At 40.0% G+C, this 25650-nt stretch overlaps 1 protein-coding gene, 1 long non-coding RNA gene and 1 pseudogene across 4 annotated transcripts in view; 1 reads left to right on the plus strand and 2 right to left on the minus strand.

Moving 5' to 3' along the window:
* LOC122230004 overlaps positions 1-25650 on the plus strand; it is a 58529-nt gene that overhangs the window by 10872 nt on the left and 22007 nt on the right. For both annotated transcript variants that reach the window (XR_006207241.1, XR_006207242.1), the window contains 2 exons: positions 1299-1408; positions 8500-8620. This is a non-coding gene — a long non-coding RNA (uncharacterized LOC122230004). The remainder of the gene's footprint in view (positions 1-1298; positions 1409-8499; positions 8621-25650) is intronic.
* Positions 8864-16125, minus strand: LOC122230002 (5-hydroxytryptamine receptor 3E-like). 2 transcript variants are annotated; one of them, XM_042955644.1, is made up of 9 exons: positions 16059-16125; positions 13937-14103; positions 13094-13138; positions 11180-11289; positions 10841-11010; positions 10356-10516; positions 9806-10010; positions 9419-9634; positions 8864-9290 (listed from the first exon to the last, which is right to left on the minus strand). In XM_042955644.1, the coding sequence occupies exons 1-9, from the start codon at positions 16123-16125 to the stop codon at positions 9061-9063; spliced, it is 1371 nt and encodes a 456-aa protein (XP_042811578.1). In that variant the 3' UTR covers positions 8864-9060. The 2 variants fall into 2 exon arrangements, with proteins under 2 accessions (XP_042811578.1, XP_042811579.1); XM_042955645.1 differs by lacking the exon at positions 13094-13138.
* LOC122199011 lies at positions 22876-22976 on the minus strand (annotated as a pseudogene).

Below are 25650 nucleotides of genomic sequence, written 5' to 3' on the forward strand. Positions count from 1 at the left end.
GACTGAGCCACCCAGGTGCCCCAAGAAACAGTTTTAAAAACATTTTAGAATGAAAAGTTTAAACATATACAAAACTAGAGAAAGTAGTATAATGAATCCTTGTGTACCCATCACCATGTGACATGATCTCAAATCTTATTCCATCTGTATTTCACCTCTGCCCCCCACCCCCAGCCATTTCTCTCTTTCCCTTTGGATTTTTTTTTTAAATTTTTTTTACATTTATTTATTTTTGATAGAGAGAGACAGAGCACAAGTGGGGAAGGGGCAGAGAGAGAAGGAGACATAGAATCTGAAGCAGGCTCCAGGCTCCGAGCTGTCAGCCCAGAGCCTGACGTGGGGCTCGAACTCACAAACCGTGAGATCATGACCTGAGCCGAAGTCGGATGCTTAACTGACTGAGCCACCCAGGCGCCCCTCCCTTTGGATTATTTTAAAGCAAATGCTAGACATTTTATCATTTCATCTGTAAATATTCCAGCACTTATCTCTAAAAAAAGGACTGTTTAACAAAAATAGCCATAATGTCACTATTCTACTGAAAAATAACAATAATTTTTTGATATTAAATATCTACTCAGTGCTCAAGTTTCCCTAATTATCTCATAAGGTGCCTTTTCTTTTAATAGTGTATTGTTTCATAGGGCCAAAAGAAAGTTTATATATTGGAATTTATTGAAATGTCTCCCAAATTTCTCTCTTAAAAAAAATATTCATGGGGACACCAAGCTGGCTCAGTGGGTAAAGCCTGGGACTCTTGATCTCAGGGTTGTGAGTTCAAGACCCAACTTGGGTGTGCAACCTACTTAAAATTTAAAAAAATTAAAAGAAATGTTTAAAAAAAAAAAGGCATATATGGAGAGAAGACAGCCTGAGTCTTTTTAGGGGCACCTTGGTGGCTCATTTGGTTAAGCATCTGACTCTTGGTTTCAACTAACATGATCTCACAGTTCCATGAGTTCGAGCCCCATATGGGGCTCTGTGCTGGTGGTGCAGGGTGTGCTTTGGATTCTTTTTCTCTCTCTCTGCCCTTCCCTGACTTGTGCTGTCTCTCTCTCTCTCAAAATAAATAAATGAAACTTGAAAAAAAAAAATTCACTTTGAAATAATTTTAGATTTATAGAAAAATTGCAAAATAGTATAGAGTTTCCTAATATTCTTCCCCCAATGTTAACAATTTACATGACTGTAGTACAATTATGAAAGCCAGGAACTGGTACAATATTATTAAGTAAGCTACAGAGTTTATTAGAATTTCAACAATTTTGCTCTTCAATATCATTTTTTTTCTGTTCTAGGATTCTACCAAGATCCCCCATTGCATTGCATTTGTTTCACTTCCCCTTAGTCTCCTCCAATCTGTGACAATTCTTCAGTGTGTCCTTGTCTTTCAAGACTTTAACTTTTGGTAAGTACTGGTCAGTTATTTTGTAGAATGTCACTCAATTTAATTTACTTAGCAGCTTTCTAATTACATACCATATAGTTCACTCATCTAATGTGTACATTTCAATGTTTTTAGTATATTTAAAAGAGATGTGCAACTATCACCATAATCTAATTTTGGTACACTTTCATCATCCCATAAAGAAATCTTATACCCATCAGTAGTAAGTCCCCTTTCTTCCCAACCCAATGCTGTCTCCTCCTCCATCAGCCTAAGTCAGCTCCTTGTCTACTTTGTATGTCTATGGATTCTCTATGGATGTGCCTATTTTGAACATTTCATATAAATGGTGTGACACAATGTGGCCTTTTGTGTATTTCACTTAGCATTTCACTGTCCTCAAGGTTCATCCATGCTCTGGTATGTATCATTCTTTTTTTATGGCCAAATAATATTACATCACATGTATATACCACATTTTATTTATCCATCATCAGTGGATGGACATTGGCTTGTCTCCTTTTCTTAGCAATTGTGAATAATGCTGCTATGAACATTTCTGTACAGGTCTTTGTGTGGACATATGTTTTTATTTATCTTGGTCACCTACCTTGGAGTAGAATTGTTGGGTCATATGGTAACTCTAGGTTAACATTTTGAGGATATATCAAACCATTTTCCAAAGAGGCTACACCATTTTACATTCCCATCAACAAAGTATTCAGTTTCAAAGTTTCATAGTCAAAGGTTCCAATTTCTCCATGTCCTCACCAATACTTGTTATTATTATTATGTGTGCTGCTGAAGTGAGCACACCAATACTTGTTATTGTCTTCTTAATTATAGCCATCCTTTTTAGTGTGAAGTAATATGTTATTGTGATTTTGATTTGTATTTTCCTAATGACTAAGACACTGAGCATCTTTTCATGTGTTTATTGGCCACTTATATATCTGTTTTGATGAAATCTTTTATGCACATTCTCTGCTCTATTTAAAAAAATTGATCATCTACCTATTGTTGAATTCTAAGAATTCTTTATGTATTCTGGATACAAGTCCTTTGTCAGATATATGACCTTCAAATATTTTTCACCCATCGGTGGGGTTTTTTCCCCCACTTTTAAAAAAGATTTTATTTACTTGAAAAGATTTTTTTGATGTTTATTTTAATTTTGAGAGAGAGAGAGCGTGAGCAGGGGAGGGGAAGAGAGAGAGACACACACAGAATCTGAAGCAGGCTCCAGGCTCTGAGCTGTCAGCACAGAGCCTGACGCAGGGCTTGAACTCTTGCACCGTGAGATCATGACCTGAGTCCAAGTTGGACGCTTAACCAACTGAGCCACCCATGCACCCCTTAAGATTTTATTTTTAAGTAATCTCTTTCCCTGATGTGGGGCTCAAACCCACAACCCTGAGATTGAGTCACATGCTCCACTGACTGAGCCAGCCAGGTACCCCTCCCACTTTTTTTTCTTTTTAAAATTATTTTAGAGAGTGAGGGAGGGTGGGGGTGGAGGGGTAAGAGAGGGGCAGAGGGAGAAAGAGAAAGGATCTTAAGCAGACTCCGGGCTCAAGGAAGAGCCTAATGCAGGGCTCAATACCACGACCCTGGGATCATGACCTGAGCTGAAATCAAGAGTCAGGCATTCAACCCACTGAGTACCCGGTTGCCCTGCCTCTCCCACTTTCTTGATGGTTTCTTTAAGCACAAAAGTTTTAAATTCTGATGAAGTCCAATTTATCTACCTTTTATCATTTGTGCTTTTATTATTGTATCTAAGAAACCATTAACCAACCCAAGATCATGAAGATTTACTCCTATGTTTTTTTCTAAGAGTTTTAGCTTTTATATCGAGGTGTGTGATCTACTTGAAGTTAATTTTTGCATATGGTGTGATTTGGGGATCCAAAGGCATTATTTTGCATATTGAAATCTAGTTATCATACTGCCATTTGCTGGAAAAGTTAGTCTTTTTCCATATTGAATTTCCAAAATGAATTAATCATAAATGTTTATGAACTCTCAATTCTATATCATTGATCTATAGGTCTATTCTTATGTCAGCAAAACAGTATCTTGATTATTGTGGCTTGTAATAAGTTTTGAAATCAGGAAGTGTAGGACTACCAACTGTGCTCTCTTCCATGATTATTTGAGTTATTCTTTAAGTATATATTTTTTAATTAATTTATTTATTTTTGAGAAGGAGAGAGAGAGAAAGAGAGAGAAACAGCAAGGGAGGGGCAGAGAGTGGGGGACAGAGGGTCTGAAGCAGGCTCTGTGATGACAGCCGAGAACCCGGTTCGGGGCTCAAACTCACAAACTGTGAGATTATGACCTGAGCTGAAGTCAGACGCTTCACCAACTGAGCCACTTGGGCTACCCTATTTTGGTGATTCTGAGTCTCTTGCATATCCATATGAATTTTAGAATCAGCTAGTCAATTTTTGCAAAAAAAGGCAGCTAGGACTTTGATAGGGACTGTGTTGAATCTATAGGTTAATTTGGTAAATATTGCCATCTTCACAATATTAAGTTTTCCAAATGTAGAACATGATATATGTTTCCATTTATTTACATCTTCTTTAATTTTTTTCAGCAGTGTTTTGTAGTTTCCAGTATACAAGTCTTGTACTTCTTTTGTTAAGTTTATTCCTAAATGTCTTATATTTTATGATTCCTAATTTTAATTTCAGGTTATTTATTGTAAATATATATAAATTAATGCTTCTTGTATATTGATTTTGCATCCTCTAATATTTCTGAACTCATTTACAGTTATATCTCATTTTATTGCACTTTATCACACTTCACAGATATTTTGTTTTTACAAATTGAAGGTTTGTAAAAGGCCCCAAATAGCCAAAGTAATTTTGAAGAAGAAGACCAAAGCAGGAGGCATCACAATCCCAGACTTTAGTCTCTACTACAAAGCTATAATCATCAAGACAGCATGGTATTGGCACAAAAACAGACACATAGACCAATGGAATAGAATAGAAACCCCAGAACTAGACCCACAAACGTATGGCCAACTAATCTTTGACAAAGTAGGAAAGAATATCCAATGGAAAAAAAATAGTCTCTTTAACAAATGATGCTGGGAGAACTGGACAGCAACATGCAGAAGATTGAAACTAGACCACTTTCTCACACCATTCACAAAAATAAACTCAAAATGGATAAAGGGCCTGAATGTGAGACAGGAAACCATCAAAACCCTAGAGGAGAAAGCAGGAAAAGACCTCTCTGACCTCAGCTGTAGCAATTTCTTACTTGACACATCACCAAAGGCAAGGGAATTAAAAGCAAAAATGAACTACTGGGACCTTATGAAGATAAAAAGCTTCTGCACAGCAAAGGAAACAACCAACAAAACTAAAAGGCAACCAACGGAATGGGAAAAGATATTTGCAAATGACATATCGGACAAAGGGCTAGTATCCAAAATCTATAAAGAGCTCACCAAACTCCCCACCCGAAAAACAAATAACCCAGTGAAGAAATGGGCAGAAAACATGAATAGACACTTCTCTAAAGAAGACATCCGGATGGCCAACAGGCACATGAAAAGATGCTCAACGTCGCTCCTTATCAGGGAAATACAAATCAACGCCACACTCAGATATCACCTCACGCCAGTCAGAGTGGCTAAAATGAACAAATCAGGAGACATAGATGCTGGAGAGGGTGTGGAGAAACGGGAACCCTCTTGCACTGTTGGTGGGAATGCAAATTGGTGCAGCCACTCTGGAAAACAGTGTGGAGGTTCCTCAAAAAATTAAAAATAGACTTACCCTATGACCCAGCAATAGCACTGCTAGGAATTTACCCAAGGGATACAGGAGTGCTGATGCATAAGGGCACTTGTACCCCAATGTTTATAGCAGCACTCTCAACAATAGCCAAATTATGGAAAGAGCCTAAATGTCCATCAGCTGATGAATGGATAAAGAAATTGTGGTTTATATACACAATGGAGTACTACATGGCAATGAGAAAGAACGAAATATGGCCCTTTGTAGCAACGTGGATGGAACTGGAGAGTGTGATGCTAAGTGAAATAAGCCATACAGAGAAAGACAGATACCATATGTGTTCACTCTTATGTGGATCCTGAGAAACTTAACAGAAACCCATGGGGGAGGGGAAGGAAAAAAAAAAAGGAGGTTAGAGTGGGAGAGAGCCAAAGCATAAGAGACTCTTAAAAACTGAGAACAAACTGAGGGTTGATGGGGGGTGGGAGGGTGGGGAGGGTGGGTGATGGGTATTGAGGAGGGCACCTGTTGGGATGAGCACTGGGTGTTGTATGGAAACCAATTTGACAATAAACTTCATATATTGAAAAAAAAATTGAAGGTTTGTGGCAGCCCTGCATCAAGCAAGTCTATCAACACTATTTTCTTTTTTTTATTAAAAAATTATTTTAATGTTTATTTATTTTTTGAGAGAGAGAGGGAGACTGCAAGTGGGGAGGGGCAGAGAGAGAGGGAGGGACAGAATCAGAAGCAGGCTCCAGGCTCTGAGCTGTCAGCACAGAGCCTATGCAGGGCTCAAACCCACAGACCATGAGATCATGACCTGAGCTGAATTTGGACACTCAACCAACTGAGCCACCCAGGCACCCCAAATCAACACGATTTTCAAACAGCATTTGCTCATTTCATGGCTCTGTGTCACATTTTGGTAATTCTCTCAATATTTCAAGCTTTTTTATTATATTTTTTATGGTGATCTGTGATTAGTGATCTTTGATGTTGATGTTATAATTAGTGATCTTTGATGTTGTGGGTGCCACAAACTGTGCCCATATAAGATGGCAAACTTAATAAATGTGTGTGTTCCACCAACTGGCTATTCCCCCATCTTTCTCCCTTTCCTCAGTCTTCCCTATTATGTCAGACATGACAATATTGAAATTAGGCCAGTTAATAACCCTACAATGGCTTCTAAGTGTTCAAGTGAAAGGAAGAGTCACACGTCTCTCACTTTAGACCAAAAGCTAGAAATGATTCAGCTTAGTGAGGAAGGCATGTCAATAGCTGAGACTTGCCAAAATCTGGGCCTTTTGCACCAGTTGTTCAAATTGTGAATGCAAAGGAAAAGTGCTTAAAGGAAATTAAAAGTGCTACTCCAGTGAATACATGAATGATAAGAAAGTAAAACAGCCTTACTGCTGATATGGAGCAAGTTTAGTGGTCTGGATAGAAGATCAAATCAGCCACAGCATTCCTTTAAGCCAAAGCCTAATCCAGAGCAAGCCCCTAACTCTCCTCAATTCTATGCAGCCTGAGAGAGGTGAGGAGGCTGCAGCAGAAAAGCGTGAGGCTGGCAGAGGTTGCTTCATGAGGTTTAAGGAAAGAAGACGTCTCCATGACATAAACATATAAGGTGAAGCAGCAAGTACTGATGTAAAAGCTGCAGTAAGTTATCCAGAAGATCTAGCTAAGATAATTAATGAAGGTGACTACACTAAACAGCATGTTCTCAAGGTAGAGGAAACAACATCATATTGGAAGAAGATGCTATCTAGGACTCTCATGGCTAGAGAGGAAAAGTCAATGCCTGGCTTCAAAGAATAGACTGACTCTCTTATTAGAAGCTAATGCAGCTGGTGACTTTAAGTTGAGGCCAATGCTCATTTACCATTCCAAAAATCCTAGGGCTTTTAAGAATTATGCTAAATTTACTGTACTTGTGCTCTGTAAATGGAAAAACAAAGCCTGGATGACAGCACATCTATTTATCTATTATGGTTTACTGAATGTTTTAAGCCCACCCTTGAGACCTACTGCTCAGAAAACAATATTTCTTTCAAAATGTTATTGCTCATTGATAATACATGTGGTCATCCAAGAGCTCTAATGAGATTGATATTGTATTCTTGCCTGGTAACACAACATCCATTCTTCAGCCCATGGATCAAAGACTAACTTTGACTTTCAAGCCATATTATTTAAGAGATACATCTCATAAAGCTATAGCTGCTATGGAAATGATTGCTCTGATGGATCTGGGCAAAGTAAATAGAAAACCTTCTGGAAAGAATTCACCATTCTAGATGCCATTAAGAATATTTGTGATTCATGGGAAGAGGTCAAAATACATTACTTCCTAACAACAGTTTGAAAGAGGTTGATTCCAACACTTATGGTTGACATTGTGGGGTTCAAGACTTCAGTGGAGGAAGTAACTGCAGGTGTAGTGGAAATAGCAAGAGAACTAGAATTAGAAGTGGAGCCTGAAGATGGGACTAAATTGCTGTGATCTCATGATATAACCAACTGATGAGGAGTTGCTTCTTACTAATGAGCAGAGAAAGTGTTTTCTTGAGATGGAATCTACTGCTGGTGAAGATGCTGTGAAGATTGTGGAGATGACAACAAAGAATTTAGAATATTACATAAACTCAGGATTTGAGAGGACTGACTCCAATTTTGAAAGAAGTTCCACTGGGGGCTAAATGCTATCAAACAGTATCATGTGCTACCGAGAAATTGTTGTGAAAGGAAGAGTCAATTGATGTGGCAAACTTCATTATTGTCTTTAAGAAATTGCCGCATCCATCACAGCCTTCAGCAACTACCACCCCGAGCAGTCAGCAGCCCTCAACTTGGAGGCAAGACCCTCCAGAGCCAAAAGATTACAACTTGCTGAAAGCTGAGGATGGTTAGCATATTTTAGTAATAAAGTATTTTTATTTTTTAAATGTTTATTTATCTGTTTTGAAAGAGAGAGAGAGAGAGAGTGCGAGTGAGGGGAGGGGCAGAGAGGGAGGGAGAGAGAAATCCCAAGCAGGCTCCGGGCTGTCAGCACAGAGCCTGATGCAGAGCTTGAACCCACTAACCATGAGATCGTGACCTGAGCCAAAATCAAGAGTCGAATGCTCAACTGGCTGAACCACCCAGGTGCACCAGCAATGAAGTATTTTTAAATTAAAGTATGTACATGTTTTTTAGATATAATGCTGTTCCACACTCAATAGACTACAATATAGTGTAAACATAACTTTTATATCTACTGGGAAACCAAAAAATTCATTGACTCATTTTATTGTGACATTTGCTTCATTGTGGTGGTCTGGAACCTAACCTGCAATATCTCTGCAGAGCTCCTGTACAATAACGAAAAGGATGAATAAAAGAGTCTACAAGTAAGACATATGTCTTTAAAAATGTCCAAGAAAATTAAAACTTTCCAGACAGGACAACTGTCACGTTGGACTTGAAGGTAAGAGGACCGTCTGTTTTGAGATCAAAATGCTGTCACAGGCAGAGGGATGCACAGGTGATATTTTGAAACTATCAGTTATGAATAGTTAAGTTTCTACCTCAAAACATGACAAAGAACCAGAGGTCTCTGAAGAATGATTTATTGGGACAAGTAAGGAAGCAGAGGAGGTGGGACTGCTATGCAGAAGACATAAGGGGATCGTAGAACTTCATGAGAGGACTAAGGGGAGCCAACAGAATACAGATACAAGAGGAAAATGTCTAGAGTTGGGTTGAGACTGATCAGTGGGGCTGGATTGAGATGCATGGAATGTAGCAGGGAATGGGTCATCTTTGGGCTTTGATAGTCGATACTCAACAAGGAGCAAAGACCTGGCTGGTCTCTGGAAGCCAGAAGCAGCTCTGGGTGGGATCTGCAGGAGCAAATAGATATCATGCCTAGGTGTTCCAGAGGACGATGACTGTGACCACGGAGGTGGTCATGAAGAGCAGGTAGAGGCGGAAGAGCAGGGTGTCCATCATGTGGCTGAACTGCACCCACAGATCGGCCAAGTGCTGCTTCTGAGTCTCATCTTCCTGCTGGGCCTTTGTTGACCCAGGACACCCATTTAACTCTGTCTCTCTGGGACCTGGCATCTTCCCCACTAACTCTACTGGCTCCTTCACACCTGTGGAGAGATAGAGACTCAGCATAGGCCATGAAGTTCACCTGGGGTGGAAGGAATAGGGAAGGAGATAGGAGCAGATAAATGGCTATGTGGGAAGAGGAAATGTGGGCAGTGCTGAATCTCCTTACCAGGCAGGTGGGCAGGGGGGAGGCCCATGGCTTTATTTCTCTTCTGGAGTGCAGTGGGGCAGCACTTTGTTGGGCTGGTGCAGTAGAGGATCAGAGAATGGAGCCACTGAGGCATGGGTGGGGGCTGGCTTGTAGCCAGGTGCAGCAAGTAGGTGATGAAAATGGTCTCCAGCAGGCTGACCACCATCAGGGACAGACACATGGCAAAGTAGACACCTGCAGGGAAGGTAGGCCTACATGTGGGTTAGAGGCACCACCTAGGACTTCTCTCTTCCAATCCCACCCTGGCAGGCTTAGGGCCTCATTTTCCCAGTATATCTCTCTCCCTTGAGCTAGTTCAGTCAATCCTCCCCACCCTTATTTTCCCTAAGGCTGGAGATGCCATACTGATGAGGGGGGTGCCATTGGTGGGTAGTAACTCATTCATCATGAGCAGGAAGACATTGTAGCCCAGCAGAAGGGTTATCTTGAATGGGGCACGATTTCCACTTTCTGCTGGCAGGTAGAAGCTGAGGGCATCGATGGCAACCAGAAAGCCACTGGGCACCAGAAGGTTTATGATGTAGAGTCTGGGCCTGCGCCTGATGGCCACCTTGGGGGAGGAAAGAAAGGGAAGTGGATAAGGGATTTGGAAGCTGCCAGGAATAGTAGTGATTGTTTATGTCTCTGCCTTCCTTTTTGGTCTGATATCACCCTGAGATCTATAGCTGTGTAGAATGCAGCTTCAAAAATAAGTATAGAGACTGCCAGTGACAAGTTAGGCCAGAGCAGTGAGCTTTAGGAAAAAGAATGTGGCTGGGCAGCCAAGAGGAAAGGTTTGAGTCTGGCAGAAGTAAAACTGAGAAACCCTGAAACTTGAGAAATACCCATTTGGTGGAGATTCTAGGTAAGGGTAGAAGCAAGAAAGAAAGGAAAAATCAAGGACCTCTGAACTCACGTAGAACATGATCTGATCGTATAGGCTGGTGCCCAGGGACATCTTTGGGGTGGCCTTGTTGATGCCTAGGAGCTCCCACTCTCCATGGGTTTGAACGATATCCCGGGATGTGTCTGCTATTTCCCACACTTCTTTCTCCATGCCCAGCAACATATTCTCCACTGAAAGGGAGATCCAGATCATTTCCCAAGGATACGGTTTCCTGTTGATTCAACTACATTCTCTTTCTTCATCTGCATTCAACATGTATTTTTGAGTACCTACTATTATGGCAGAAAGTTTGCAAGAGCTAGGAATGGTAATCAACAAGACAGGCTTGGATTTTCCCTTTATGGAAAATATTTAAACATCCATAAGAGCCCTAATTTTTGCTCTGCCCATACACCTTAGTCACCATTTATTCATAATTTCTTTATATTTTATTTTCTGTTGTTTAATCGGTTGCTCTCATTCACCCACATCCCTGAGCCCCCACAGGAACTCACCTGTGTAAAGGAATGAACTAAAGGTGAGGGTGCAGTTCTGCTGGTCAAAAGGGAAGTAGAAGATGTCCAGGTTACAGATGCTGGTCACCTTCATGGGTTTCTTATATCTGATGCGACCTTCATTACTCACATATGCTGTGAGGCCTTTTGGGGTCTTATCCACATTCATGCTGTAAGAGAGATGAAGTGGGATGCAGGTGCTTTGTTTTTCTTTTTACCTTTCTGGTTATTTCTCATCCATCTAATATCACTTTTAGTGTCTCCAATGGCAGATTGTAAATTCTACTGATTCCAGAAAATGGGGCTTCCCTCTGGCTATTCCCAGCCCTTAATACGTACAACTCAACGATGAAAATGTCCGGGAGCCATAGGTTCTTGGTTGCCACACTTATCTTCGTGATGCCCTCACACTCCTCTGGGTTCCATCTGATAAATGGGTTATCCCAGACCTAGAGCCCAGGTGGAGGAGAGGTGAGAGAGCCTGATAGAAATTAAGGCTATTTTTTTCTGTCCTTTGATTTTTCTTAAAAAAAGTTATGAAATATTTCAAGCACATAAAAAAGTATATAAAATAATAAACAGGTTTCTATCACTCAACTTTGTGGAGTCAATATTTTGATAAATTTACTTTGGCTTTTTTTTTTAGGAAATAAGAATTACAAATAGACTTGAAGCTCTCTGTGTTCATTTCTTCATAAACTTTGATTCCTCTCTTTTTCCATTTCTGTGAGAAATTACTGGTGATTAGAGAAACACTATTTTTTCTTCAGTAGGAATGAGATTTAGAGCTGAAAGATCAGTAACTTAGCCTCTCTGAGCTAGAATTTCCTTAGTGTAAAATAAGGGGATTAGTAGGTATCAAATGAAATAAAGCATATCAATGAATTTTGAAACTGTAATGTTCATAGGTATTATGTATTAGTATCTAGTATGCCTTCAACTGTCTCCCAGACCCCTTTCACCAGTCTTTATTGCAAGGAGACCTTGGACAAGCTCTTGGGTTCTTTGAAGCAAGAGACTTCATGGTCTTCCTTTTGTTGGCAGGTGCCAGGCACCACCCTCTCTTGTCTTTGGGATGACCTTTCCAAACCCTCTTTTCCAAGTCTGGCAACCTTCTTTGGGAACCGTTTTCAAGGATTGTCCAATTCTGGGTGGGCTTGTCTAGTCTCAGGGTACTTTCAACAGCAACTGCAGTTTGTAGAACCACAGCCAGAACGGAAGGGAGGCTCTATGCACATTAAATAAAACTTTGTACTGGATCAGTGCTTCTCAAGTCTTGCTTTACATATAAAACACCTGGGGATCATATTGAACTATATAGATTCTGATTCAATAGGTGGTGTGACTAACTCATCCTGATTTGCCCAGCATTTTGCTGGTTTTAGCATTGAAAATTCCATGTCCTGAGAATTCCTCAGTCTTGGGTATGCTGGGATGGTTGGTTACACTGGGTGGGACCCAAGATTTTGTGCATTTCTAGGTTTCCAGGTGGTGCAATCAACTGGTGCTGCCCATCTGGGAACTGCACTTTGAGAGCAAGATTAGGTGATTATTAGTATTATTCCCCTCCTCTCTCCTTCTCTTTAACCAAGCTTTTCAAATTGGAAACTTAATTCATTTACTTTCATTTTTTCCCCTCTTGTTTTCTTATTAATACACTTAAGATACAAAATTTCCACTGAGTTATACTTTGGCTATATTCATAGATTTTCATGTGTAGGCTCTTTGTTTCTAATTATTTTGCAATTTCTATTTAATTGTTTTATTTTTACTTTAGCCCAAAGTATTTGGAAGCTTAATTTTTGGGGGAAGTTTAATTTTAAATTCCCAAGAAATAAGGCTTTCTGGGGGGAGGGCTGTCTTTTCCCACTTAGTTTCATTTTCTTGTATCGTGATCAGATTGTGGTCTAGATAATTTCTGCTTTTTTGAGTTTGTTGAGATCTTCGTCAGTGTGGGAAAATATTGCATTTGTATCAGAAAAGATTATGCATTTTCATTGGTACAAAGTTTGATGTTTATTAAATCAAGTTTCCTAATTGTGCTGTTAAAAATCACAATGTTTTTTATTCTTTTTCTACTTGATTTTTGAAAGCAGTATATTGAAGCCTCTCACCATGATTGTAGATTTTTCCATTTCTCCCTCATGTGTTTCAAAGATATGTTGTTAGGTACGTAAAGGTCATAATTATATCTTTGTTTAAAATCCTTTCTGAATGTAAATGAAGGGAGAGAATAAACGGTATTAGCCATACCATTTCCAGCCACAGGAATGATGACAAGAGCTGTAGATGTTCATCCTGCCAAAAGAATTTCCTGTTTCTAGTATGATGTGGATAAGAAGTCTGTCCATCCCTCCCACTCCCCATTTTTTTTTTAAGTTTATTTATTTTGGAGATAGAAAAAGAGTGAGTGCCTGCGAGCAGCAGGGGCGGGGGGGGGGGGGGGGACGGGGAGGGACAGAGAAAGTGGGAGAGAGAGGATTCCAAGAAGGCTCTGCACTGATAGTACAGAACCAGACACCAGCCTTGAACCCACAAACCGTGAGATCATGACCTGAGCCAAAATCCAAAGTCCGCAGCCTAACCAACTGAGCCACCCAGGTGCCCCTCCTACTCCTCATTTTTGTTTACCAACTCCCAATGTATGTAAAAGTGGTGCCGTGATCAAGGTCAACATGTAGGTCAAGGACAAAAGCTTAATTGAAACAGCTTAATTGAAAAGCTTAATTCTCCCATGTGTGGGAGAATTCACAACAGGGCTGGATTAGAGTAGTGTTTCTCAATCCTGGCTGTATCTTAGAATCACTTGAGGAGCTTAAACTACTGAAGTCTAGGTTCCATCCAATCAGAATCTCTGGGAGTGGAGACTGAACAGTGGTATATGGCCAGGGTAGAGAATCACTGGGTGAGAAAGAAAAGAAATTCTCTTCTATGTGCTGTTGCACCACATCCTGTTAAACCAGACAGAGCTTCTTTGAGATCCCCACTGGGCAAATGACATTTAGCCGTGATGGAGGAAGGTGCAATGTGGACAAGGGCTTTTGGGGTTCCCTTGCCAGGTTGGGAAAAAATTAAGGGCTAGGAGTCAGCACTCACCACATCTAGGATGGCAGACATAGTAAAGGAGATGTTGACTAGGGTGGGGATGCTGAAGTTGGTGACTGGACGAAAGGCCTTCCGCTCAAACACTGAATCCAGAACAGTGGGATACCCTCCATGCTGGCCGAACCCTGAGCAGTTGATGATGAAAGTACTGCCCCTTCCTGTAGAGGACATAGAATGTGTGAGGAGAGGGAGAGAACTCTCCTGTTGCCTATGTGAGAGGGCCCTATGATAGGATCTTGGGGGTAGTCTGTGATAATAACGATAGCTAACATTTATTGAGCATTGATTATGTGCCAGGTATGCTCTAAGCCCTTCAGAGGAAGTCCCTCACTTAATCCTTCCAAGCCCCTATCAAGGAGAAATTATTTTTGTCCTTATGTAATAAATGAGTCAACTGAGATCCAGTAAGAGGAATTAAATCCTTGAGGTCAAATATATAAGAGGCAAAAACTGGACTTGCTCTGAACCCTGGTTTGTTTGATGCTGCTGTAGTATATTCCCCCAATGATGAGATGGAGACTGGGGAAGGAGGATCACCAAGAGGATCACCAGATGCTGGGTGCCTCCCTCCAAGGCCAGGGAGGATGGGTTGGGCTGGAAGGCAAATGATGGAAGCTAATGTGGTAAGCTGAGTTAGGGCTCTGGCTGCCTTTTTAATGTTTCTGTTTCCATGCAAAGCATGCCCAAATCTATATGCAAACTGCCCCTGGGACAGTGATAGCCATCAGATAGGATTCCATTCCCAGGGCCCCAAAGAGAACACACCGATTTCACCTTCACTGCCCCAAACTTCCTTCTCCCTATTTTGCTGCTCAACCCTCTATCACTTTTCCAGTTTGAGGATTTTGAAGTGTTGCCTTCCCCTTTTTTCTACCCTCTCTAATTGTAGCAATTTGTTAGAGGAACAACAGCCTGGAATGAGAGAGATTGTTGTATGCTAAGGACATCAAGCCTTATCCATTCCCAAAGTCACAGTGCTGTCCAGACAAATCCTTGGATCATTCTATGAACAATGAATATTCATTTGTTGATCATGGCCAGTGAGTGGCCAGAGGAGCATCTCTAGTGTTTTCTACTGAATAGTTAGTACAATTTGTTCCTCTTCCTTATACTGGCCTTTAAAGCTGCCTCTGGTTAAGCCCTACCTATGCTCTCTTGTCCAGAAGTTATATGACAACCTAAGGGGGAGAGACGACATTTATTGATACCTATCATATGCCAGGCAGGCACTATGCTACTAACTTTCTCTCATTGAATCCTCACAACTCTGCAAGGCATGTCCTATTTTACAGATGAGGAAACTGGAGCTCAGAGAAGTCAAGCAATTTGCCCAAGGTTGCATAAGGTGCAAAGTGAGGGACCAAGATTCAAACCCAGGTCTGTCTGTCTCCAAATCCCATGTTCTTTCCACTATACCATACTAACTTCCTGAAAGAGAACCATACTCTATTTGCACTCTCCCTTTGCTACCCTCTGGCATCTTACCTAACCTAAAGCACTTGGATCCTGAAGGTGGATGGGGAAGTTATGGCTAAAAGTGAGCACTTTGCTACAATGGAGTGGGTTTCATAGCTGCAGAGAAAAAGAATTATACCTGTGTGTAGAAAGATGGATAGACATTCAGTCTAAATAGAAGAGAAGACAATTAGGGATGGGTCCTGGGAAGAAAAATAGTTCCTGTATGATACATCACTGGAAGGATATTTTTTTTAGTTTATTTTTGAGAGAGAGAGAAGACGGAGAGAGAGGGGAAGAGGCGGGGGGGGCAGAAGATGGCAGAGAAAGAGGCAGAGAGAGAGGGAGAGAGAGAATTGCAAGCAGGCTCTGCACGGACAGCACAAAGCCCAATGCGGGGCTCGAACTCATGAACTTTGAGATCATGACCTGAGCCAAAATCAAGAGTCATTAACTGACTGAGCCACCCAGGTGCCCCTGGAAGGATATTTTCTGTCTTCCAGAGAAGGAAAGTCTATTCAGGCATTATTATAACAAAGTTATGAAATAACAATACCCATTTTAGATCATCTCTGGGAGTTGGAAATTTGAAAGAAGTTTCTAGGTGTTCAACTAGAGAGAGTCTCTGCCTCTTTCCCTGTTGTTGCCCCTTTCTTACCTTGAAGTAGAAGACCGAGAGCAAGGAATAAGAGGAATCTCTCTTTGTGGAACCAGCTTCCTTCCATCTTCTTTGTCTAAATTATTCTCCAGAAGTGTACCAGCACCGAGGAATCCCTAGATTAAAGGAGCACAGGCCACACCTAGAGTCTGATTTTGAATACTGATGGCATTAGTTGACCACTGACATTTGTTACCTTCCTGGAAAGAGAGTTCTGGTTGTCTTGTTCTTGCCCATGCTGGAGGTTCCATTTGCTCTTAAGACTTTCTCATATATTTCACTACAATGTGTATGGTTGTGGAGTAGTTGATATGTATTACATTAAGACCTTTGTGTGATCTCTCAGTCTGAAGAGTCATCTCTTCAATTCTGGAAAATTCTCAGCCATTTAAAAATATTATATTCTACCTTTTCTCTTATTAGACTTATGTTGGATTGTTTCCTTTTTTAACCTCTCATATTAGTTTCCTACTGCTGTTGTAACAAATCATAAACTTAGTTGGCTTTAAAAAAATCACAGATTTACAGGGACACCTGAGTGGCTCAGTTGGTTGAGCATCCGACTTTGGCTCAGGTCATGATCTTATGGTTTGTGGGTTCAAGCCCCGCGTCAGGCTCTGTGCTGACAGTTCAGAGCCTGGGACCTGCTTTAGATTCTGTGTCTCCCCTGCTCTCTGCCCCTTCCTTGCTCGCATTCTGTCTCTCTTTCAAAAATAAATAAAACATTTTTTAAAAATTTAAGAAGCACAAACTTATTATTTTATAGTTCTGTAGGCCAGAAGTCTGAAATGAGTCTCACTGGGCTAAAATCAATGTTTTGCTAGGGCTGCATCCCTTCTGGAGGCTCTATGAGCAAATTCATTATCTTTTCCAGTTTTTTTTTTTTTTAATTTTTTTTTCAACTTTTTTAATTTATTTTTGGGACAGAGAGAGACAGAGCATGAACGGGGGAGGGGCAGAGAGAGAAGGAGACACAGAATCGGAAAGAGGCTCCAGGCTCCGAGCTCCGAGCTGTCAGCCCAGAGCCCGACGCGGGGCTCGAACTCACGGACCGCGAGATCGTGACCTGGCTGAAGTCGGACGCTTAACCGACTGCGCCACCCAGGCGCCCCTCTTTTCCAGTTTTAGAGGCTGCCTGCATTTCATGGTTCATGGTCCCATTTTTCCATCTTTGAAGCCAACAACATTGGCAAGTCTTTCTCACACTACCATCTCTGCTTCTCATGCTCTTCTCTCCTCTTCCACTTTTAAGAACCCCTGTGATTACAGTGGGCCTACCTGGATAATCCAGGACACTCTCCCTATCTCAGGGTTAGCCAATTAGCCAATTTAATTCCATCTGTGACCTTAATTCCCCTTTTTCTGTATAACATATTCACAGGTGCCAGCGATTAGGATGTGGACATCCTTGGAGGATGATTATTCTGCCTAACATATCCCTCTTTCATATTTTGCACCCCTTTATCTGTGTCCCTAGTAATTCTTCACACTACTTTCCAGGTAACAGATTTCCTTCTCTATTGTATTTGTTTTTTAATTTTATTTTTTTTAAATGTTTATTTATTTTTGAGAGAGAGAAAGAGAGCATGAGCAGGGGAGGGGCAGAGAGAGGGGGTGACACAGAATCCGAAGCAGGCCCCAGGCTCCGAGCTCTCGCCACAGAGCCGGACGTGGGCTTGTACCCACGAACCAGAGATCATGACCTGAGCTGAGGTCGGACACTTAGCCAAGAGACGCCCAGGCATCCTTCTTTATTGTATTTAAACTATCCTCTAATTTTCCACTGAGTTTTCAATTTCAGTGACATATTTTTTGTTTCTATAAGTTGTTTCTGGTTCTTTTAAGAAACCAGTCTATTTGGTTCTTTTCTCTCTCTCCCTGCCTCCTTCTTCCTTCCTTCCTTTCTCTCTCCCCCTTCCTTCTTCCCTCCCTCCCTTCCTCCCTTTCTTTCTTTTTAAAAAATTTTTTTAAAACATTTTTATTTATTTTTGAGAGACAGAGACAGAGCATGAGCAGGGGAGGGGCAGAGAGAGAGGGAGACACAAAATCTGAGGCAGGCTCCAGGCTCTGAGCTGTCAGCACAGAGCCCAATGCAGGACTTGAACCCACGAACTGCGAGATCATGACCTGAGCCAAAGTCGGATGCTTAACCAACTGAGCTACCCAGGCACCCCCCTTCCTTCCTTTCTTTCTTTCTTTCTTTCTTTCTTTCTTTCTTTCTTTCTTTCTTTCTTTCTTATACTGTTCTTCATTGTGGCTTCTGATATTTCTTTAATCTTTTATTATTTGGAACTGCTAAAGCAAAACCAAAATGGAGACCACAGTTTGAATATACTCCTAGACCAAAAACTCATAATCATGCAACCAAAACCTGAAACTGCCCTGCTTCCCCCAGATGCTTACTCTGACCTTAAACAAAAGTTAAGATTTCTTCATGTCAGCATGACCTTAAAGCCTCTTAGCCATGGGGTGCCGGATGGCTCAGTTGGTGGAGCATGGAACTCTTGATCTTGGGGTGGTGAGTTCAAGCCCCACATTGGGCATAGAGCTTACTTAAAAAAAATAAAAAGCTTCATAGCTAATCAGCTACAAAGTAAACTTGCAATAAAAAAGAATGTAAGTTTCTAGTAACCAATCCACAATAGAAAATGCACTTCTGCATTTATGCTTTATAAACTGAGCTGTAATTGCTGAGAGTTGAGTTTCTTAACCACTTTGGTGGTTTGTTCAGTTTGTTCCTTGCTCAGTATAATATGCATATCAACTAGAGCTCTCTGAATTTCTTTTGACAGAATATATTTATTTTACGTTTCCTTTCAGATTGTTTTATTACATCTAATTCTTGGTATGCTAACAATTTTGCTGACTTTGTCTCATGAGGTTTATTTCCTTATATGATTTGTTAACTCTTTTGATTGGAAACTCATCTTTAGTAGGAGGTTACTTCAGTGGGAGCTTCATGTGCTTGGGTCGCAAATTTTCCCTACAAAGAAAATTGTCATTTGCCTCTGCCATAGCCTTTGGATTTTAACCAAGTCTAGTCACTGTGTGTGTGTGTGTTTGAATTTTTAAAAATCTTACATCATATGGATGGTGTAAATTCAGACTCAATACCAGTATGTGACACAGGCTTAGTGTTTCAATTCCTTCCTGGCCTCAAGTCTTTGGCTACATTTTGTACTCTGAGATAGAGGGAATAGTGGATGGCCAGCTCAGAGACATGTCAGTCTGCAGTCTACTTGCTAATGATGTCAGAAGACAAATGATAAAAATCTCATTTGGGGGAAAAAAAGGTAAGAATTAAATTTTAAATGTGTCTTAAATTTTTTTTATTAAAAATATTTTTTAAATATTTATTTTTGAGAGACAGAAAGAGACAGAGCACGAGCAGGGGAGGAGCAGAGAGAGAAGGAGACACAGAATCTGAAGCAGGCTTCAGGCTCTGAGATGTCAGCACAGATCCTGATGTGGGGCTTGAACCCACAAACTACGAGATCATGACCTGAGCCAAAGTTAGAGGCTTAACTGACTGAGCCACCCAGGTGCTCTGTGTCTTGAATTTTTTAAAAATGTTTATTTAATTATTTTGAGAGAATGAGAGAGAGAGAGAGAGAGTGTGTGTGTGAGGAGGGGAAGGGCAGAGAGGGAGAGAGAGAATCCCAAGCAGGCTCCACACCATTAGCACAGAGCCCAACTTGGGGCTCAATCCTACAGACTGTGAGATCATGTCGAAGCCGAAGTCAAGAGTCAGATGCTCAACTAACTGAGCCACCCAGGCGCCTCTTCTCCTTCCTTACATTTGTTAGTATTCAACTCTTTTGGTCATTTATGTTTATCTCCAATTGGCTTAATTTTCCTACCTAATGGAAAAGATAAAAATCTCTTCCCCAAGGATGACTCTTTCTCTTTATATGTATTCTATTCTGAATATATCAGGACATTATGGTGGGAAGAGTATTGACTTTAGAATTGGAAGACATGGATTCAAATCCTGGCTCCATCACATGCCGACTATTTCATTCTGGGAGAAGTTTAATTTCTGAGTATTTGATCTCATCTCCAAAGTGGGGATAATAATATCCACTTTGCAGGTTTTGGATGGTGATTTAAAGAGATGGCGTTTGAAAAAAGGTAGTTCAGTGTTGGGCATTTCATAGGTACTGAGTAGATGTTCTCCATCCTCATTTTGGCATTATTCTCAAGCACTCACTTATTCTGGCCATTAGCTTTCTTTTACTGTTCTTACAAGTTCATGCTACCCTTTTGTTTGTGTTCTTGTTTCTGAGTTCCTTCTTCTCTTGTTTGCATTAATCTACAGGAGTATTTTATCTGTAAAGCACTGGGGGCACAGTGCACAGAGTCCAAGAGATTCTTAGCAGCCTATTAAATGGTTGAGATTTGGGGAAAGGTTATTGGCTCCAAAATATAAAAAGAAAATTGAAAAAATAAAAATTAATAAATATTTAGTTAAATGCCAAATAATATGAACATTGTTGGTACCCTATTGAACTCTTACATTGTTATAAGTAGGCCCCCAAGTGTTTACCCACAATTCTAGAACGCAGAAAGTTCTGAAAATAAAATAAATATTTTTTTTGTTAGTTTGGGGTGAACTGATTTGGCACCACAACACAACCTGAACTAATATGAAGCTGTTTATGATCTATGTTTATTCCTCTTAGTGTGAATATTCATACACTTTTTTTTCTGCAGAAATAGAGATGTGTTTGATTATGAATGCTGTCCCAAGCCCCTGTGGAAGAATTATGTAATATATGGTATATGCAATGTATTCTCATTCTAAAATCTGAGAAGTTCTGAATTCCAACAGCATATCTGCCCAAGAGAATTAGATCAAGGATTTCATTCTTATGTAAATAATATGTGAGATAGGAGTGAATTTTCATATGTTTACTATAATGTGTGTGTGTGCGTGCATGTGTGTGTGTGTGTGTGTGTGATTCTAACATAAGTGAGATGCTCTAAGTATCTCACAGTGGAGGGTGAGGGAAAAGGCAAGAGAACCAGCAGGAGCATGAGCAAGCATGGCCAGTACCCTTAAGAAAATCACATTCTTTTAAAAGGACTTCTGACTAATAAGTACATAAGGGGCTCCTGGGTGGCTCAGTCAGTTAAGCGTCCAACTTCTGCTCAGGTAATGATCTCAAGGTTTGTAGGTTGAGCCCCGCGTCGGGCTCCACACTGTCAGTGCAGAGCCTGCTTGGGATTCTCTCTCTCTCCCCCTCCCTGATTCACACTTTCTCTCTCTTTCAAAATAAATAAATAAGCTTAAAACAATAAAAAAAGATGCTCAACATCCATAGTCATCAGAGAAATGCAAATTGAGACCACAATGAGATACCATTTTATATCTTCTAGAATGGTTACAATAAATAAGGCATATAACCAATGTGTGTGAGGACATGGAGAAGCTGAGAACCTTACACACAGTGAGAATGTAAAATGGTAAAATTACTTTGAAAAACAGTTTAAAATTTCCCCAAAAAGCTAAAGATAAAATTATTAGACTACCTAGCAATTCCATTGCTAGGCAGTTGCCCAAGAGAGATTAAAGCATATCCACAGAAAGACTTGCACATGGATGTTCATAGAAAGATTATTCATAATAGCCAAAATTTGGAAACAGCCTAAATTTCCATCAACAGTAAATGGATAGATAAATGTGATATCCATATGATGAACTACTATTCACAGTCAAAGGAGATAGATAAACTATGGACACATGCTACGTCATGAATGAATCTCAAAAACACTGTGTTCAGTTCAAGAAGCCAAACACAATAGACTATATACTGTATCATTCCATTTATGTGAAATGTTTAGGAAAGGCAAATCTATATATGCATAAAGTAGATTGGTTTTCTGGGTCTGGGTGTGGAACATGCTTTAGCTGTAAATGGATGTGAGGCATTTTATTGGATGAAAATGTCCTAAAGCTGACTTACAGTAATGGTTATACTATGGTGAAGTTTACTAAAAATCACTGAATTGTACACTTGAAATAGGTGAATTTTATGGTATATAAAATACCTCAATAAAGTGTTTTTTTTTAAGTGGCTCTTAGCTAAAGAGATATAAGCAATTAAAAGCTACAAGGTCTTTCCTTAAACCCTCTAGCCTCAGTTTCCTTTTTTTTTTTTTTTTTAATTAATTAATTAATTTATTTATTTTTTTAATATATGAAATTTACTGTCAAATTGGTTTCCATACAACACCCAGTGCTCATCCCAAAAGGTGCCCTCCTCAATACCCATCACCCACCCTCCCCTCCCTCCCACCCTGCCCTCCCTCCCACCCCCCATCAACCCTCAGTTTGTTCTCAGTTTTTAACAGTCTCTTATGCTTTGGCTCTCTCCCACTCTAACCTCTTTTTTTTTTTTTTTTCCTTCCCCTCCCCCATGGGTTTCTGTTATGTTTCTCAGGATCCACATAAGAGTGAAACCATATGGTATCTGTCTTTCTCTGTATGGCTTATTTCACTTAGCATCACACTCTCCAGTTCCATCCATGTTGCTACAAAAGGCCATATTTCATTTTTTCTCATTGCCACGTAGTATTCCATTGTGTATATAAACCACAATTTCTTTATCCATTCCTCAGTTGATGGACATTTAGGCTCTTTCCATAATTTTAGCCTCAGTTTCCTAATCTGCAAAATATTCTCTTTCAAAAAAAAAAAATTTTTTTTTTTTTTGGCTTCATGTCCAACCCGGAGCCCAATGTAGGGCTTGAACTCAAGATCCTGAGATCAAGACGTGAGCTGAAATCAAGAGTCGGACACATAAGTGAGTGAGCCACATAGGTGCCCCCCCAGTCTGCAAAATATTCTTGCTCAGGGGCCATGCTAATCTTCTCTGTATAATTCCAGTTTTTTAAAAAAAATTTTAATGTTTATTCATTTTTGAGAGAGAGAGAGAGAGCGTGTGAGCAGGGGGAGGGGCAGAGAGAGAGGGAGACACAGAATCTGAAGCAGGCTCCAGGCTGTCAGCACAGAGCCTGACGCAGGGTTTGAACCCACAAACTGCGAGATTATGACTTGAGCCAAAGTCAGATGTTCAACCAACTGAGACACCAAGGTGCCCCTCCGGTTTTAATATATATGCCACCAGAGCAAGTACAAAATATTCTTAATAATAGTACCTACCTCGGGGCACCTGGGTGGCTCAGTCGGCTAAGCGTCTGACTTTGGCTCAGGTCATGACCTCACAGTTCATGAGTTCAAGCCCCGCATTGGGCTCTGGGCTGACAGCTCAGAGCCTGGAGCCTGCTTTGGATTCTGTGTCTCCCTCTCTCTCCTCCTTTTCTTCTACTTGCACGCTCTGTCTCTCGAAAATAAACATCAAAAAATTAAAAAAAAAAAATAGTACCTACCTCTCCAAGTTAGTGTGATGGTTAAATGAGATAAGCTTGTGATGTATTTAGCACAATTCCTGGCACAAAGTAAGCAATAAAGATTAGCTGTTGAAAAAGTTTTGTGTTTTTTTAAATTTTTTAAATGTTTTTTTTTTTTTTTTTTAATTTATTTTTGAGAGACAGAGCATGAGTGGGGAAGGGGCAGAGAGAGAAGGAGACACAGAATCCGAAGCAGGCTTCAGGCTCTGAGCTGTCAGTGCAGAGCCCGACATGGGGCTCGACCTCTTGAACCGCGAGATCATGACCTGAACTGAAGTCGGCCATTTAACCAACTGAGCCACCCAAGCACCCCGAAAAAGTTTTGTGTTTTAATGGAAAATTATGCATCACATATAGCACACCCTTCAGGGCTCTCTGATTCTAGCTGTGTTTCTTGACTTTCAGCAATTTTATCACTCTTGAAAGTTGTAGATTGCTGAAACATAGGTGAATTTTGTCCTGTCTGGTAAAAATGCAACTAACTTCCTCCTTGTGGAAAAATTAATTTTGTCTCTCCTTACAATTCATCTCACCACCCCTTTATTCCATATAAATTTGTGTTCTTTTGATTTTTCCTTTGAACTAGTTATAACATCCACTTGGTTCCCTCATATAAGGAAAATAAAAATCTTAGCACATGTTCATTTTTATATCTGTATGAAATTCATGATTTTGCTTTTTTTCCTAAGTTATCTTTTAACAGTTTTGGAAGTTCCACCAAGATGCCCAGGGGATTCACCTTACAGAGCCAGGTAACATTCATCAGTCTCACGGGTGGCATAAACCTGGGTACATCTTTTCTTGGCTTCCAGAAGTAAATCCAAAGAGTCAATAGTATTTTTGTGACTCTCTGTTTTTCCAAATTTTAATTTTGTTTTCAATTTGTTTTAGCTGGTAAATTATTCCCAATTGGAAATTTGGTTTTATGGTCTGACCATTTGATGATTTCTGTAAATGGATTAATGGTTTAAAGATATCTTGTCCCTGTTGGGTGAAAAATGTCAGAGACTGGTTTGTTAATATTTTCTGTTTGTGTGTTTGCCTATTTTGAGTTCAAATCAATGAAGAATTTATATCTGCTGTGGATAGAACAGGTCTTTTATATGGACCATGAAGTTTTGTAATTTTGTGTCTACTCTTAACCTATGGATGAAATTTTAAAATTTAAACTCGAAGTTCTATTTGCACTTGTTTGTCTGTTGTTACATCTGTAGTTCAGAAGGTTTTCTCATTGTGTGAAAGTGAAATATTTTCTACCACCGGATGGCATTACTAAGTTGATTATAAGGTTTCTTTAAGGATCTCTATCCTGATTGACTTATAGAAATAAATAAGCACTTATTATAAACTGAATATTCCCTACTTAAAAAAATCAGGGAGTTGAACTGGTAATACTTTCAATGTGCTATACTTAAAGAGTATTCTTACAGAAATTCTGACACAGAATTGTTAGGAATTCAAGTTCACGTGATTTAGGTAGTTTTTTGGCAAATGAGACTGATTTAGTAATTTTGGCTTAATAAAAAGAGCAATGTAGGGTCCCTGGGTGGCTCAGTTGGTTAAGCAGTCTCTGGGTTTCGGCTAGGGTCATGATCTCACGGTTTGTGGGTTCAAGCTTCGCGTCGGGCTCTGTGCTAACAGTGAGGAACCCGCTTGGGATTCTCTCTCTCCTCTTACTCTGCCCCTCCCCTGCTCACTCTCTATCTCTTTCTCTCTCAAAATAAATAAACTTAAAAAAAAATAAAAATAGCAATGTTTCCTTTGATTTATCAATCTTAAGTATAGTATAAGTTTATGTTTTTATTCTATTTAGATAAGTTCTTCCTAAATGCATGCAGATTTACTCATCAAATAGGTTGCATTACTTCTACTTAATTTTTAAGGTTATGAAAAGTATAGATTTGTGTTTAACCAAATTGATTCATTATTCTGACAGTAATTATTTTATTATTTTGTTTACTGAAAATTGTATTTCAATAGTAACTGTGTTTTGTAGTATGTCAGCTTGAAGAGGATTTGTAAGGTAGTTAGGTAACCTAAAGCTTTGGACTGACACTAAATTGAGATAGTGGATATTTATTGGATGTTTAGATCATTTCTAAACTCAAGCACTGATTACTAAACATAATTTTGAGTTTACATATTTTTGCTTCTTCATTTTTGTTTTGTAATAATAGCT

The sequence above is a fragment of the Panthera leo genome, chromosome C2 (assembly GCF_018350215.1).
Source record: "Panthera leo isolate Ple1 chromosome C2, P.leo_Ple1_pat1.1, whole genome shotgun sequence".
In the NCBI taxonomy this organism is placed as follows: Eukaryota; Metazoa; Chordata; class Mammalia; order Carnivora; family Felidae; genus Panthera; species Panthera leo.

What these genes read in the sequence shown, in the direction of transcription:
- LOC122230002 (XM_042955644.1), bottom strand. Translation starts at nt 16,125, where the DNA reads ATGGAAGGAAGCTGGTTCCACAAAGAGAGATTCCTCTTATTCCTTGCT. An exon ending in TCTCGGTCTTCTACTTCAAG is followed by an intron (nt 14,104 to 16,058) that starts GTAAGAAAGGGG and finishes TGTCCTCTACAG; the next exon opens with GAAGGGGCAGTACTTTCATC. An exon ending in GACATTTTCATCGTTGAGTT is followed by an intron (nt 11,011 to 11,179) that starts GTACGTATTAAG and finishes TCTCTCTTACAG; the next exon opens with CATGAATGTGGATAAGACCC.